Genomic DNA, 17731 nt, shown 5'->3' with positions numbered 1-17731 from the left:
TATTTTTAACATTTTTAAGTGATTGGCTTGAAGAGTTTAAAACTCTGCATTTTTTCTGACACATCTACTCCAGGTGAATACAATTATCTTCAATATACAGAGCTTGAGATCCTCAGTGATACGATGTATGAAAGAGATTATGGTACAAAATGAATTATTTCACAATATATATATCAGTAATCTTTGATATGATAGGTATGCAATGGATAGTAAACTCTTAAATAAGATGGCTTTTCATGACTTAAGTTTTATAAATCGCTGAATTGTTTCTAGAACATCAACGATGACTCAACTGTGTCAGAATATTATTCTTGATTTTTCAGAAGGCTTTTTGTGTTTTTTTAGGAAAAGAGCAGGCCACATATGACCTTTATAATGTTTGAATTTGAACTATTATTGGTGATTGCAATATCATTTCTGGAGAGGTTTCACTTTGTGCTTTTGTATCAGTACAGAATATAAGAATAGGAACAAACAAAGTGTAATCTGCTACAAGAAGGTGTATATTTCCAAGTTTTCCAAATGGCGTATTATGCCTTTTAAATATTTCATTTTAAAGGACATTTATAATTATTTTAATTTTGTATTAATAAAAATGTAAATCTAACTTTGTAAGTATTATCCCTAACTCTATTACAGAGTATAAAGACTAGCCCAAATCTATTGTGCAGCATATTTGCAGGTATACTAGGATCAGCACAAGTATTTTTCTTTAGTTAGTGCTACGTGTTATTTTGCTATATCGTGTTTTTGTTCTTGCAGTTAGGAAGCAGTGAAGTAGCTTTAGTTAGATTTTAGTTAAGTTTTTCTGCTGAATGCCGCAGCACTCCCATTGGCAGAGGTTGGTAGATTTACTTTGATATTTGCCATCATGAATGTTGGAATATGAATTTATAATTGGAAAAGATAACAAACATTTTTATAAAGGGTATTTTGATGTATAGACATAAGATTTGTGTTACATTATGGTAAAAAAAAATTCAGTTTGTGTTTCAGCTGCTTACTGACTAATCCAACATGTCATTTTGCCCAAATAGAGATGTTCTTACTAGGGCTTTAATTAATCAGTATTACTATGCAATAATAATTGATCTTGGTTAAACTGAAGTCAGTGCTTGTATCAGGAAAATAGGTGGAAGAGAAAGGAACTGGCAGTGAAAGACACAAAGAAAACCACAGACAAACTAATGAGAACTTTTTTGAAGAGGCTTGCACTAAAAACAGCATTAGGAGGCAAAAGGTTAGTAAAGAGTTAATTTTTAGGATTATTTAGATTACAGTGGTGTACCTTTTAAAGGTTTCTGAACTTTTACATAATGTACTCTTTCTCCTTTGCAGAGTCTTCTTCAGGATTTGCTGTCTTCATATGGACCATTAATTCTTTCTCTTTTTCCACAGGTATTACCTGATGTGCTGAGTTTATCCAGCATTTGCAGTTTATTTTTCAGATTTACCACACTTGTGGTTTTTGTTTCCATTTCCTTATTTGTCTAGATTTGCCAGTGGATAGTTAGTCAATTGATTTGAATAATTATAATAAATACTGATTTTTATCAGGTATGTCCAAAGCAAGAAGCATCAATGGAGCTTTCTGGCGTAGTTGAAAAAGTTTTTTTTTGTTTTCTCTTTTAACAAAAAAGTTGAATGTAAAGGGCTTGACACTCTCAATGGTGTGGTGTCAGAATGTTAAACTGGTGTTAAAAGTATTGATTTGTAAAAAAGAGTTGGAAAATTGAATTTGCGCAATCTAAATTGACTCCTGTTGAGTAGTGTCAGCTATCGCTTTGTAGCATTTCCATTCTACTTTGCAAAATTAAGACTTCAAGTCCAAGTCCTAGCACTGGGTGGTCCAGTGCAGCACTGAGAATGCTCTTTAGATGACACAACACCAGGCAGCTGTCAGTTCTCTTCAGCAAAATGAGAAATTGTGTGATACTATTTTAAAGAAAAGAGTGAGGGAGTGATATATCTTGTCTCCAAACATTTCATTAACAGTAATATTTTTATGGATTCTTCAAGGGCTATGTAAATACAAGTTTTCTACCCTAAAGGCTACTACTACATATTAATGCACACACTGAGCCTCAGCCATTGCTGGAGTATAAGGGGGGAGTGATGGTAGAGAGCTTCATCTCTGGTCAAAGACTTTGGAGTATTGTAAGTTTTTAAAATGTTTTTAATATTCAGATCTTTAAGAACTGTTTTAAATTATTTTTACTTTTCAAATAAATTATACTAAACCATTAAACTTTAAGTTTAGGAAGAAAATGTAGCATTTTGTTTTCTAAATATCTGGTCAAGAGATGTTAGGAAATCCCAGCATCTCCTGATGTTGCCATTTGACTTCCCATTGACTCCAGCAACAGAGTGGCTGTTTTGAACTGTCAGGTTAACGAGGGAAATTTACAACACAGAGAGGAAGTAAAAAAAACGAAGAGACATGTAAAGACTGCAGTATGATCAGAGCAGTTGCCTCAATCAAAACAACTTTCAGAGGACCTTAGAAGAAGAATTATAGAGATGCATGGAGCTGAAAAAGGCTATGAAGGTGTGTCTAAGATCTGAGTGTTCATCAGTCCACAGTAAGTGAAATTGTCTACAAATGGAGGAAATTCAGTACTGTTGCTACTCTCCCTAGGAATGGGCATTCTGAAAAAGAACCCAAGGGTAACAGCAAAACTGAGAAATCTCTGGAACTTGCTAAAGTCCCTGTTCATTTGTCCACTATAAGAAAAAACAGTGAACAAGAGTGATTTTCATGTAAAGATACCATGGAGGAAACCATTGCTCTTCAAAAAAATTGCTGCACATCAGGGCCTCAGGAGACAGATAAGTGAGTAATAGTCAGGAGAGGGAAGGGCAAGAGTCACAGGCTAGAGAGTACCCCTGTGGCTGTTTGCCTTAACAATATGTACTCCTGCTTGAGCACTGTTGGGGGGGGGGGGGGGAACGGCCTAGCTGAGGGAAGCAACAGTGGCCGCGCATCTGGCACAGAGTCTGGCCCTGTGGCTCAGAAGGGTAGGGAAAGGAAGAGGATGGTATCAGTCATAGGGGACCCTATAGATAGGGGGTCAGACAGGTGATTCTGTGGACGCAGGAGAGAAACACGGATGGTAATTTGCCTCCCAGGTGCCAGGGTCTGGGATGTTTATGATCGCGTCCACGATATCCTGAAGTGGGAAGGAAAATAGCCAGAGGTGTGGTACATATTGGTACCAATGACATAGGTAGGAAAAGGGAGGAGGTCCTGCAAACAGACCACAGGGAGTTAGGAAAGAAGTTGAGAAGCAGGACCATAAAGATAGTCATCTCGGGATTACTGTCTATGCCGCGCGACAGTGAGTATAGGAATAGAATGAGGTGGAGGATAAATGCGTGGTTGAGAGATTGGAGCACTGGGTAGAGTCTCGGATTTCTGGATCTTTGGGGCAGGCCTGACCTGTACAAAAAGGGAGGGTTGCACTTGAATCCCAGATGGACCAATATCTTAGCAGGGAAGTTTGCAAAGGCTATTGGGGAGAGTTTAAACTAGAATTGCTGGGGGATGGGAACCGAACTGAAGAGATGGAGGAAGAGGCAGTTGGCTCACAAATAGAGAAAGCTCGTAGAAAGTGCGAGAGGGAGGATAGGCAGGTGATAGAGAAGGGACGCGCTCAGACCGATGGTTTGAGATGTGTCTATTTTAATGCAAGGAGTATTATCAACAAAGTGGATGAGCTTAGAGCATGGATCAGTACTTGGAGCTATGATGTTGTAGCCATTACAGAGACTTGGATGGCTCAGGGGCAGGAATGGTTACTTTGAGTATCAGGCTTTAGATGTTTCAGAAAGGACAGGGAGGAAGGCAAAAGAGGTGGGGACGTGGCACTGTTGATCGGGGATAGTGTCACGGCTCCAGAAAAGGACAAAGTCATGGAGGGATTGTTTACTGAGTCTCTGTGGGTGGAAGCTAGGAACAGGAAAGGGTTAATAACTCTACTGGGTGTTTGTGATAGACCACCCAATAGTAACAGGGACATCGAGGAGCAGATAGGGAGACAGATTTTGGAAAGGTGTAATAATAACAGGGTTGTTGTGGTGGGAGATGTTAATTTCCCAAATATCAATTGGCATGTCCCTAGAGAGAGGGGTTTAGATGGAGTGGAGTTTTTTAGGTGTGTTCGGGAAGGTTCCTTGACAGTATGTAGATAAGCCTACAAGAGGAGAGGCTGTACTTGATTTGGTATTGGGAAATAAACCTGGTCAGGTGTCAGATCTCTTAGTAAGAGAGCATTTTGGAGATAGTGATCCCAGTTCTATCTCCTTTACCATAATCTTGGATAGGCACAGATAAGTTAGGAAAGCGTTTAATTGGAGTAAGGGGAAATAGGAGGCTATCGGGCAGAACTTAGAAGCGTATATTGGAAACAGATGTTATCAGGGAAACGTTTGGCAGAAATGTGGCAAATGTTCAGGGGATATTTGCATGGAGTTCTGCATAGGTATGTTCCAATGAGACGGGAAGGATGGTAAGGTACAGGAACTGTGGTGTACAAAGGCTGTTGTAAATCTAGTCGAGAAGAAAAGAAGAGCTTACGAAAGGTTCAAAAGACTAGGTAATGATAGAGGTCCAGAAGATCATAAGGCTAGCAGGAAGGAGCTTAAGAAAGATATTAGGAGAGCCAGAAGGGGCCATGGAAAGGCTTTAGCAGGCAAGATTAAGGAAAACCCCAAGGCATTCTACAAGTATGTGAAGAGCAAGAGGATAAGACATGAGAGAATAGGGCCAATCAAATGTGACAGTGGAAAAAGGTGTATGGAATTGGAGGAGATAGCAGAGGTACTTAATGAATACTTTGCTTCGGTATTCACTACAGAAAAGGATCTTGGCAATTGTAGGGATGACTTAACAGCCTGACTGAAAAGCCTGAGCATATAGATATTAAGGAAGACGACATGCTGGAGCTTTTGGAAAGCACAAAGTTGGATAAGTCACTGGGACTGGATCAGATGTACCCCAGGCTACTGTGGAAGGCGAGGAAGGAGATTGCTGTGCCTCTGGCAATGAGCTTTGCATCATCAGTGGGGACAAGTGAGGTTCTGGATGATCAGAGGGTTGCGGATGTTGTTCCCTTATTCAAGAAAGGGTGCAGAGATAGCCCAGGAAATTATAGACCAGTGAGTATTATTTCAGTGGTTGGTAAGTTGAGAGGCAGGATTTGTGAACATTTGGAGAGGCATAATAAGATCAGGAATAGTCAGCATGGCTTTATCAAAGGCAGGTCATGCCTTATGAGCCTGATTGAATTTTTTGAGGATGTGACCAAACACATTGATGAAGGTAGAGCAGTAGATGTAGTGTATATGGATTTGAGCAAGGCATTTGACAAGGTACCCCATGCAAGGCTTATTGAGAAAGTAAGGAGGCATGAGATTCAAGAAGACATTGCTTTATGGATGCAGAACTGGCATGCCCACAAAAGGCAAAGAGTGGTTATAGACGGGTTATATTCTGCATGGAGGTCGGTGACCAGTGGTGTGCCTCAGGAATCTTTGCTTCAGTATTCACTACAGAAAAGGACCTTGGCGATTGTAGGGATGACTTACAGCGGACTGAAAAGTTTGAGCATATAGACATTAAGAAAGAGGATGTGCTGGAGCTTTTGGAAAGCATCAAGTTGGATAAGTCACTAGGACCAGACGAGATATACCCCAGGCTACTCTGGGAGGTGAGGGAGGAGATTGCTGAGCCTCTGGAAATGATCTTTGCATCATCAATGGGGATGGGAGAGGATCCAGAGGATTGGAGGGTTGCAGGTGTTGTTCTCTTGTTCAAGAAAGGGGGTAGAGATAGCCCAGGAAATTATAGACCAGTGAGTCTTACTTCAGTGCTTGGTAAGTTGATGGAGAAGATCCTGAGAGGCAGGATTTATGAACATTTGGAGAGGCATAATATAACAGGAATAGCCAGCATGGCTTTGTGAAAGGCAGGTCATGCCTTATGAGCCAGATTGAATTTTTTTGAGGATGTGACTAAACACATTGATGAATGTAGAGCAGTAGATGTAGTGTATATGGATTCCAGCAAGGCATTTGATAAAGTACCCCATGAAAGGCTTATTGAGAACATCAGGAGGTATGGATCCAAGGAGACATTGTTTTGTGGATCCAGAACTGGCTTGCCCACAGAAGGCAAAGGGTAGTTGTAGACAGGTCATATTCTGCATGGAGGTTGGTGAGCAGTGGTGTGCCTCAGGGATGTGTTCTGGGACCCGTACTCTTCCTGATTTTCATAAATGACCTGGATGAGGAAGTGGAGGGATGGGTTAGTAAATTTGCTGATGACACAAAGGTTGGAGGTGTTGTGGATTGTGTGGAGGGTGTCAGAGGTTACAACATTGATAGGATGCAAAACCGGTCTGAGAAGTGGCAGATGGAGTTCAACCTAGATAAATGTGAGGTGGTTCATTTTGGTAGGTGAAATATGATGACAGAATATATTGTTAATGGTAAGACTGTTGGCATTGTGGAGGATCAGAGGGATCTTGGGGTCTGAGACTCTAGGGCACTCAAAGCTGCTGCTGAGGTTGACTGGTTAAGAAGGCATATGGATTCTCAAGATGGCGCTTATGGAGTGAAACGGTTTTAGGCTTTGCTCCAATCCTTTTACTTTTTTTTAAACCTACAAACACCCCTAATTGATCTTTTTATATCTATTCTAAAGGGGGTTTAAACATATGAAATTTTTTTCAACTGTTTGAATCATTTTCAACTCGCTGAAATGTCTAAAGCAAAGGAATCGAAACAGTCGAAAGAACCGGTAACTTTAGAAGCAATTGCGAATCTTATGGACGACAGACTTGGAAAACTGGAAAGTAAATTAACCGCAAAGCTTTCTACGTTTGATGAAATTTTAAAGACATTGACGCAAAACTTCAAGCACTTACACTGGAGTCACAAAAACAACAAGCAAGTATTTTAGTTCTTGAAGAAGCCACTCGCCAGAGAGACCGTATAATTGAAACTTTGCAACAACAGCAAGTTTCGACTTCTCAACAGATGGATCGTTATAAATCTAAAATCACTGATCTTGAAAACCGCTCTTGAAGACAAAATCTTCGGTTAATTGGGATTCCGGAAAAATTTGAGAATGGCGATCTCACTGTTTTTTTCTCCAAATTTTTAATGGATGTCTTTGGCTCAGAAGTACTGGATTCCCCTCTAATAATCAACCGTGCACATCGCATTTCTCGTTTTCATTCAGATTCAAGTTTGAAACCACGACAAGTAATTCTCCGGATCCATTATCCTCATACCAAAGAGCGTTTGATTCGGGCTGCATGGAAAACGGGTATGATCAGCTTTCAAGATTTTAAATTCCGTATTCTGGAAGACTACAGTCCCGAAGTTTTAAGGGCAAGAATGGCTTTTAAATCGGTTATGTCGGAAATTCATCAGAAAGGCTACAAGCAAGCGCTGTTATTTCCAGCACATTTGAGAGTTACTCTCGAAGACGAACTTATCGGCTGTTCAAATCTCCAGCGGATGCTCAAAGATTTCTTGAAGAATAACATTTTATCGGGTTGACTAATGTAATAATTAGTTTATAGATTTGGATCTTTTATAAAATGATGTTTTTTTTATGTATGGCTTACATGTATTTTTCATACATGGTAAAAGTCTGTTTTTGGTTTATTCTGAGTTTGTTATTTTTTCAAATTATTAATCTGTTAGTTTTGAAAGTAATTCATTTAGGTTTTCTTTTAAGTTCATATACACTTTTTAATATTTTTAACGTTTAAATATTAAGATCTTTTTTTTAAATAAAATGTTGTTTCTTCTTCCCGAAAGACCTTAGTGCTTGGAACGTCACATCCGTTTTGATGTGTTTGAATAAGTTTCAAACTTTCCTTTAAAACACTAATACAATATTATTCATTTATGGGTTTTATCGTTTTATTTTTTTTAAATCCTTTTGTTTTATATATATAATACTAATTTTATATTTTAATTTTTGTTATACCAACCCTTTCTTATAATATGGGTGGTTTGTATCTTTTATTCAACTTTTTTTATTTGAGTTGCCGTCTTGAGATATGGGGGTAATTTTAGTGTTAGATTGCTTGCTTGCCTCTTTTTGGCTTTTTTCCTGGGGTTTTAAGGGTGGAGGGAGGGGGATTTTTCTTCTTCCTTTTCTTTTTGCCTGCTTTATGCTTAGTTTTACTTCATGGGCTCATATGAAACTACAAAAATGGTTGCAGTGCCGTGACTTCCGGTTCCTCCTTGAACTTACTTCCCTCTTCCGGATTCATGAGTTCATCTTTTTTTTAACCTTATGTGTTAATTGTAATAAATATTGTCAATATGGATAGGGTTATTAATTTTGTTTCGTGGAATACTAATGGTTTAAATCGTCCGATCAAACAGAAAAAAATATTCAAAGTATTCCATAGGATGAATGCTAATGTTATCTTTGTACAAGAGACTCATGTAAGGAAGGTGGATAGTCAACGCTTTTTTTAGGTTTTAGAAAGGCCAAAAATATCACTCGAATTCTCAAGCCAAAGTAAGAGGCGTTTCCATTTTTATAGATTCTTCAACCTCCTTTATACACCATGAAACAATTTCAGACCCACAAGGCAGATTTTTGCTTATTACTGGTCTATTTTTTAATCAAAAAGTTGTTTTAGTTGATGTTTATGCTCCAAACACTGATTGTCCTGAATTTTTTAAGTGTCTATTTACATCCTTTCCCAATTTGAATCAGTATAGGCTGATAATGGGTGGGGATTTTAACTGTTGTTTAAACCCTTCGATGGACAGATCCAAGCCCACCCAAGCTCTTCCGAATAAATCGGCTTCTCTTATTAATTCCTTTATGACTGATCCAGCAATTTTCGAAATTTGGCGTTTTTTTACACCCCAGTGACAAAGAGTTTTCATACTTTTCTCATGTTTATCATAATTATTCAAGAATTGATTACTTTTTCATTGATCACCGTTTACTTACAGATGTTATCGATTGTAAATATGACTCTATTACCATTTCTGATCATGCACCTTTGAAGTTATCTGTTAAGATAATGGATTCATCTATTAATGCTAAATCCTGGAGGTTCAACTCTATTTTATTGCAGGACTTAGATTTTGTCAATTTTATCAAACAACAAATTGATTTGTTTTTCTCAACAAATTCTACAGCAGAGATCTCTAGTGGAATTTTATGGGACACTTTTAAAGCATTTATTCGTGGACAGATTATTTCATACTCTACTGGAGTTAGGAAACAAACTAATTCTAAAATATTAACATTGGTTGATAAAATCAAAGCAATTGATAAGATTTATTCAGTGACTCCCAGCAAAAAACGTTATAAAGAAAGAGTGGAACTTCAAATGGAGCATAGTTTGTTGTTATCCTCTTCGATTGAAAATCAGTTAATTAAATCTAGAACCCAGTTTTATGTATATGGAGATAAGTCTGGCAAATTATTGGCTAATCAATTGAAAACTGCTTCGGTTAAACGACAGATTACTAGGATTCGTAAACAAGATGGCACTTTGACGATCGACCATAAAGAGATAAATAAAGCCTTTCAAGATTTTTATTACTCCTTATATCAATCAGAATTTGCTGAGGATTCTTCTATAATAGATGAATTTTTAAGGAAATTGAATATTCCAAAATTAACAGCAGAGGATAGTGTATTCTTAGATACACCTATTACGGAAACTGAAATAAAAAAGGCTATTTTTTCAATGAATTCCGGTAAAGCTTCTGGTCCAGATGGTTAAACTGCAGAATTTTTTAAATCCTTTTCCTCTATACTTTCTCCTTGGCTTTGTAAAATTTTTAAAGATGCGTTAATTATAGGCAAATTGTCACAATCTTTTTATGAAGCCTCTATTTCTTTAATTCTTAAAAAAGATAAAGACCCTATTGAATGTGCATCCTATCGGCCTATATCCTTGCTGAATATGGATTTTAAGATTTTTAGTAAAATTTTGGCTACTAGATTAGAAAATGTATTACCTCGAATCATTTCTGAAGATCAGACTGGATTTATTAAAAATCGCTATTCATCTTTTAACATTAGAAAATTAATTAATATTATTTATACTCCTTCACCCAAAATACCAGAATGTGTCATTTCTTTAGATACTGAAAAAGCATTTGATAGAGTTGAATGGCCATATTTATTTAATACGTTGCAGCATTTTAATTTTAGTTCAAAATTTATATCATGGATTAAATTAATATTCTATAAACCCTTGGCTTCGGTTTTTACCAATAATCAAAGATCTCCTTTTTTTCAGCTATTTTGTGGTACAAGGCAAGGTTGTCCTTTAAGTCCTTTACTATTTGACATTGCTTTGGAACCTTTGGCTATAGCCATTCGTGAATCACCTAATATTTTGGGTATTACTCGTGGGGAGGGACGTATAAGTTATCATTATATGCTGATGATTTGTTACTATACATATCTGACCCTGAGAGATCTATTCCTGCTATTTCGTCCTTGCTTGCTCAGTTTAGTAACTTTTCTGGTTATAAATTGAATTTTAATAAGAGTGAACTATTTCCATTAAATATGCAAGTTTCAATTTATAAACATTTACCATTTAAAGTTGTTACAGATTATTTTACTTATTTAGGTATTAAAATTACTAAAAAAACATAAAGATTTATTTAAAGCTAATTTTTTACCCTTAATTGACCAAATTAAGCAACTTGCTACCAGGTGGTCTCCGCTATCTTTGTCATTGGTTGGTCGAATTAATGCTATTAAGATGATGGTATTACCCAAATTTTTATATTTATTTCAAGCATTACCAATTTTTATTCCTAAATCTTTTTTTGATATTATTGACTCCAAAACATCCTCTTATTTGTGGCAGAATAAAAATCCTAGACTAGGCAAAAAATATTTACAGAAGCCTAAGAAGGAGGGCGGTTTGGCTTTGCCAAACTTGAGATTTTACTATTGGGCAGTTAATATACGATATTTAACATTTTGGACACAAGAATCGACTATAGTCGCTTGCCCACAATGGGTAAATTTGGAATGTAAATCTGTACAAGACTTTTCATTGTTTTCAATTTTAGGATCTTCACTTCCTTTTTCTTTATCTAAATTGAATAAGCAAATAACTAATCCTATAGTCAAATATACATTGCGAATTTGGTCTCAATTTCGTAAATTTTTTGGTTTGAATAAGCTTATTTTATCATGCCCTATAATATCTACGGTAACTTTTTTTCGACCCTCTTTTATGGATCAAGCTTTTCTTTTATGGAAAACAAAAGGTATAACATGTTTTCGTGATTTGTTTTTGGATGATAGCTTTATGTCCTTTGAACAGCTATCTAATAAATATAATTTACCTAAAACCTATTTTTTTAGATATTTGCAAGTTAGAAATTTTTTGTATAATGAGTTACAGTCTTTTCCGAAACTATGTCCATTGGACATTACGGAAAGAATTTTAGCTCTGAGTCCTTGTCAAAAGGGTTTAGTAGCTGTCATTTATAATATGATCATGAAAATACAGCCAGAAGTATCAGAAAAAATTAAGAAGGAATGGGAAGAAGAACTTCATTGTCTTATATCCACTGAGCAGTGGGAGAAAATTTTATTATTAGTCAATTCGTCCTCTATTTGTGCTAAACATGCCCTAATACAATTTAAGGTTGTACATGGAGCTCATATGTCTAAGGATAAACTTGCTCGATTTTATTCTCATGTTAATCCAACCTGTGACAGATGTCACTCTGATGTTGCTTCATTGACCCATATGTTTTGGTCTTGCCCTTGTTTGCAAAATTACTGGAAAGATATTTTCAGTATTACCTCAAGAGTTTTGAATATCAATTTCCAACCACATCCTATTACTGCACTTTTTGGTTTACCAATGGTGGATAATAGTCGTTTATCCTCTTCATCTCGACGAATGATTGCATTTGTTACATTAATGGCTAGAAGATCTATTTTATTGAACTGGAAAGAAATTAATCCTCCAACTGTATTTCAGTGGTTTTCTCAAACTATCTCTTGTTTGAGCTTAGAAAAAATTAGAAGTGTTGTTTTTGATCCTTCAGTTAAATTTGAAGAAACTTGGAGACCATTTATTCAACATTTTCATATGAGTTAAATTGTCTTTTCCTAAACCTCACTTTTATTGTCCTTAATTATTTGGATGGAGGTTCGGAGTTATTGGCACTACTGTATATATCTAACATTATGCAATGGCCCATGTTGGTTAGCGTTTTTTTTTCTTCTCTTTTTTTTTGGGGTTTTCTTTTCTTTTTATTTCTTTTGTTCATATATACTATGAGTTTGGGAGGCTATATATATTATTATATAATTGACTGTCTATTTAAACTATCAACTATGTACTCTCAAACACTTTGTATTCATGTTTCATTTATGTTTGCTTAAAAATTAAAAGATTTAAAAAGAAAAGAAAAGAAGGCATATGGTGTATTGGCCTTCATCAATCATGGGATTGACTTTTAAGAGCCGAGAGGTAATGTTGCAGCTATATAGGACCCTGGTCAGACCCCACTTGGAGTACTGTGCTCAGTTCTGGTCGCCTCACTACAGGAAGGATGTGGAAACCATAGAAAGGGTGCAGAGGAGATTTACAAGGATGTTGCCTGGATTGGGGTGCATGCCTTATAAGAATAGGTTGAGTGAACTCGGCTGTTTTTCCTTGGAGCAAGGGAGGATGAGAAGTGACCTGATAGAGGTGTATAAGATGATGAGAGGCATTGATCGTGTGGATTCCCAGGGCTGCGATGGCTAGCACGAGAGGGCACAGTACTTGGAAGTAGGTACAGAGGAGATGTTGGGTAAGTTTCCAAGCTGAGAATGGTGAGTGCATGGAATGGGCTGCCAGCGACAGTGGTGGAGGCAGATACGATAGGGTCTTTCAAGGTACATGGAACTTAGAAAAATAGAGGGCTATGGATAACCCTAGGTAATTTCTAAGGTAAGGGCAAGTTCAGCACAGGTTTTTGGGGGGAAAGGCCTGTACTGTACTGTCAAGTTTGCAAAAGGCTACCAGGATGTTCCACAACACTTCTGAGACAATGTTCTGTGGACAGCTGAGACAAAAGTTGAACTTTTTGGCAGAAATACACACAACTGTGTTTGGAGGAAAAAGGGTACTGCACACCAACACCAAAACCTCATCCCAGCAGTGAAGCTTGGTGGAAGGAGCATCATGGTTTGTGGCTGCTTTGCTGCCTCAGGCCTGGACAGCTTGCAATCATTGTGAGAATAATGAATTCAAAATTGTATCATGACATTTTACAGGATAATGTAAAGGTAGAGGTCCATCATTTGAGGCTTAATAAAGTTGGATGATGCAACAAGACAGTGATCCAAAAGACAAGAGTAATGGTTTAAGAAGAAGAAAATTTGTGTTTTGAAATGGCCAGGTTGGAGTCCAGACCTTAACCTAATTGAGATGCTGTGGCATGACCTGAAGAAGGCTATCATGCAAGGTAAACCAGAAATATTGAAGAACTGAATCAGTTTGGTATGGAGGAATGGTCTAAAATTCCTCTCTACCGTTGTGCAAGTATGAATAACAGCTACAGGAAATGTTTGGTGGAAGTTATTGCTGCTAAAGGAGGTTCTACCAGTTATTAAATACAAGGGTTCACATACTTTTGCAGCCTGGACGATGAATAATCAAACAATGTGTTCAATAAAAATATGGTAAGTAAGTTATTTGTGTGTTTTTCATTGAGGGAAATTGTGTTTGTCTATTATTGTGACTGAGATGAAGATCAGATCATATTTTACGAGTAATTAATGCAGAAAACCAGGTAACTGCAAAGGGTTGCAGTTGTATATAACTGTATATCTAATGGTCTTGTTAAACTCTGCTTTGCATTTCAAGGGTTGCATTCTGCCCAGATATTGCCAGATATGGAGTGTTGTGTCTCAACTTTGCTTGGATTTTCTTGGAACAGTGCAAGAGACCACTGACAGGTTGAAATCAAAATGGAAGTCAGATGGCAAATTCAAGTGATGAACACCTGGAAGCTGAAGCTCTTCCCCTCCCTCTGGCCCCTCCATTACCCACAGTCCTGAATTTAAAATATTATTTGTATATGTCTAATTGGATTTTCTTGTGAAAATAACCTGAGTGTCTAGATTTTGTAGGCTTATTTGTTTAGCAATTAGTAGATTCTCAGCTTAAAATTACTTTGCAGTCAGGATTCACATAGAAAGTGATACCTTGGCAGTAATGGTACATAATGAGCAGCTGTAGAACCACCAAATATGTACCTATTTTAAAAGTTCAAATAATTTCCAACACGTTGCTGTATCCTAATTATTATTTGTGGATAATACTGTTGTCACTGAATCTATATTTCCATGAAATATCTGAATACTCATAAGAGCTAATTTTAAAATATTACTACAGCAGAAAATATGGAATGAAAAATTATATTTTGAGCTGATTAAATCTGTAGATTTTTTAAGTTTGGTTGTAAGTATTACAACCAAATTCCATTCATTCAAGTGAGTGAGAAATACAGAGCAAATATGGACAGATATTTCAGTTTATTTATAGATCAACTTTTCTAATTGCATCAGCAACCAAGAAAAAAAAATTTTTCGAAATTAGTTTCTGAGAGGCATTTTCTTTTTTTCTTGTCAACAGTGATGAGATTATCCCCAGTCTTTCTCAGGTGAGAAGAGGAGAAACTGATGATATTTTCAACCTGCCTTCCTTGTCACAGAAAGAGGAAAATAGGTTTGTATGATGCTTTTTAAAATTTGGTTTTAATTGCAGCACTGTTAAAATCCCGTATTATGTATATTCTGATTTGTAATGAAATTCCATTAGTTGCAACCTGCTTATTTTAAGAGGTTCAGAAATATGATGGATTTGATGATGTTACTGCACTTTAAGTGGCAAGTTCAATCATTTGAAAGACTGTTGTGGTATTTTCCAAAACCCAAGTACAAACTCATTGTATTGCCTGCATGACATTAACTTAGAGCTGGATCTTCAGATGACCAGCTAATAGTTTATAACTGTTGGAATTTGTTCTTACCAGGAAATAGGTAAACAAGCTCATATTTTGTGCTGTAATTTGATGCTTTTGAGGTAATGCCAAAGGACCTCTTGAGTGTTGGTGTTCTCTGCTACAATAGCAAAGTACTGTATCATACCATGGGGAGGAACAGTAGCATAGCAGTTAGTACAATCACTTTACAATGCCAGCGATCATTTGGGTTAAAATCCTACTGCTGGCTGTAAGGAGTTTATATGTTCTCTCTGTAACTGCGTGGATTTCCTTTGGGTGCTCCGGTTTCCTTCCGCATTCCAAAGATAAATAGTTAAGGTTAGTGAGTTGTGGGCATGCTGTTCGCATTGGATATGTTCTCAACACTTGCGGCTGCCTTGCTGATTTGATTTGATGCATAAAACTGATTTCACTCTGTTTTGATGTACACATGACAAATAGCACTAACCTTTAAGTACAGCATACAATACAAGCCAAGTCCACCAATAAGGTTAGCATTACAGTGGGAATTCCTGACTCTGGGTTGGTGGACTGTCCCAATACTGGCAATCTAGACAATTGACATGATTTGAATGAATGATGTCATTCTGTCAGCTGGACTGAATGATGAGAGGCTTCCTCCTAAATGAGAATGTGGAAAGGAATAGGGCCTTATGATTGAGAACTCTTTAGTAGACAAGGGACTGGAGTTCATCTGGATCAGTGAAGACTCATGAATAGACTAGCCTGGCTCAAGAAACTTAAAGGAGCTTGGCCTTAATCATTGAGAAACAAATGGATCATCTTGTTCAGAAAGGTTCTGGGCATGTACACTTCTTGTGGCTCATTGAGACCTTGGAAATGGACTGTGAGATTTGGCTTAAAGAAAAAGTCAAGTCAAGTCACTTTTTATTGTCATTTCGACCATAACTGCTGGTACAGTACATAGTAAAAATGAGACAACGTTTTTCAGGATCATGATGTTACATGACACAGTACAAAAACTAGACTGAACTACATAAAAAAACAACACAGAGAAAAAAAAACACACAACAACACTAGACTACAGACCTACCCAGGACTGCATAAAGTGCACAAAACAGTGCAGGCATTACAATAAATAATAAACAGGACAATAGGGCAGTAAGGTGTCAGTCCAGGCTCTGAAATCTCGTTTGGTGGGACCTAACTTAATGAGAGCATAGATTTGTAGGGGCTGGTGGAATTGAGTGTCTGGGTTAATAAAACCCTAGGATCTGTTGGGTCTTCCCCAAAATATTTTGGTATTAACACATAAGACAATTCTTGCCCTTGGGAATCATGATTTCTCCAGTGAGTGGAATATTTAAAAGAATATACTAAGTATGATGTACTTAATCTTCAACAGGGATATTACATGGTAGGCTCATGCTTATGCTGAGTTGAGGTCCTATCAAAGAAACTGTGGGGAACTAATGGAGTACATTTTCTTGATGGCTCCTTGAGAGTGCTGGATCTAGAGAATTTGGTGCCAACCAAGCAGGCAGCTTAATTTAGGACAATGTTGCACTTTTAGTTCTAACTTGCACCTCGCAAAGTCAGTACTAAAACTTTGTGCTATCAACTTGTTCCTGTTTCCTTTGCTGACGTAACACTATTCCTAAACCACAGGGTCTTGGGGATCGGTCTAGAAATGGAGCAGTACTTAACAAGTATGCCTTCCCCAAGTAACGGAAATAGTAGTAAATGTTTCCTTTTCCTTTTTTTGTTTTAATTTTAGATTGTTATTTTCTTTGCATTGTTAAATTGATATTGAGAGGATATATAAATCTATTTACACTGTTGACATGCAACTCAGAAGTAACTTTTCACTTGTAGCTCAGAGGAAGAGAGAGAGAAGGACTGGGAAGAGAGGATGAAGAATGAAAGATTATTGCAGGTAATTGATCAGTTCCTGAGAGAATTTTTACCTTTGGGAAAACCTTGGTTTCCTCGGCTGTGTAAGTCTAGGGAAAACCATCCCTGGCGCCGCCAAACATATGAGATTTGGGCGCGAGTCCACCTCAAACCTTCTGTTTGTGTGGATGCTGTGTAATTTGTTACCGTTATAAATGAGGCCATGAAATAACAGACAGTACACTGCATGCAGTTAAATGACTTAGCTATATATTTCTTGATTTGACTAAAGGGTTAGTAAAGAAAAGAACAAAAAAAGAAAAGGGCCTATTTTAATGAAACAGTGTAATGTGCACAAGTTGGAGCTCAAGGTTTTCCCAAGTCACCGACCCTCAATAGATCTCACCCTGGGCTTTGTCGAATCACGGTCCCGCTCTGTGTTGAATCCTACACTGCTTCTCTCAGGTGCCTTTTCTGTTCATCTCTCTCGAACCACACAAAAAAAACCCATGCCCAACCTTAATGTCCCTCACTAGAGAATCCTCCCTTTCAATTCGACCATCCTAATTGGATGGCAGACTTTTCTCTTCATATCTTCAACAATAACCCAAACATAAGCTGAAAACAAGCAGCTTGCATAGAACAGCACTAAATAAAACACATGCAGCATAACAGTAAAAAATATCAAACAGGGCATTACACCTTAATTTGCTTAAAGCAGTCAATTCATCTTTTTGAAAAAATAATTATGATTTTTCATTAGAATTCAAGTGTTAGCAAGTGCAGAGCCAGAGGGAAATGGGCAGAAGTTGAGAACAAAAGGGAAAGACTCGTGACAGAAAAATTT

At 37.2% G+C, this 17731-nt stretch overlaps 1 protein-coding gene across 1 annotated transcript in view; it reads left to right on the top strand.

Moving 5' to 3' along the window:
• Positions 1-17731, top strand: part of ercc5 (excision repair cross-complementation group 5) — a 151898-nt gene that overhangs the window by 107347 nt on the left and 26820 nt on the right. The window contains exons 13-15 of the mRNA XM_073041914.1: positions 1125-1240; positions 14661-14753; positions 16867-16927. Coding sequence (XP_072898015.1) covers positions 1125-1240; positions 14661-14753; positions 16867-16927 — 270 coding nt within the window. The remainder of the gene's footprint in view (positions 1-1124; positions 1241-14660; positions 14754-16866; positions 16928-17731) is intronic.

Source organism: Hemitrygon akajei, chromosome 4 (genome assembly GCF_048418815.1).
Source record: "Hemitrygon akajei chromosome 4, sHemAka1.3, whole genome shotgun sequence".
Classification (NCBI taxonomy): domain Eukaryota; kingdom Metazoa; phylum Chordata; class Chondrichthyes; order Myliobatiformes; family Dasyatidae; genus Hemitrygon; species Hemitrygon akajei.
The sequence above is the reverse complement of the archived record's forward strand: the minus strand, read 5'-3'. Positions and strand labels throughout refer to the sequence as shown.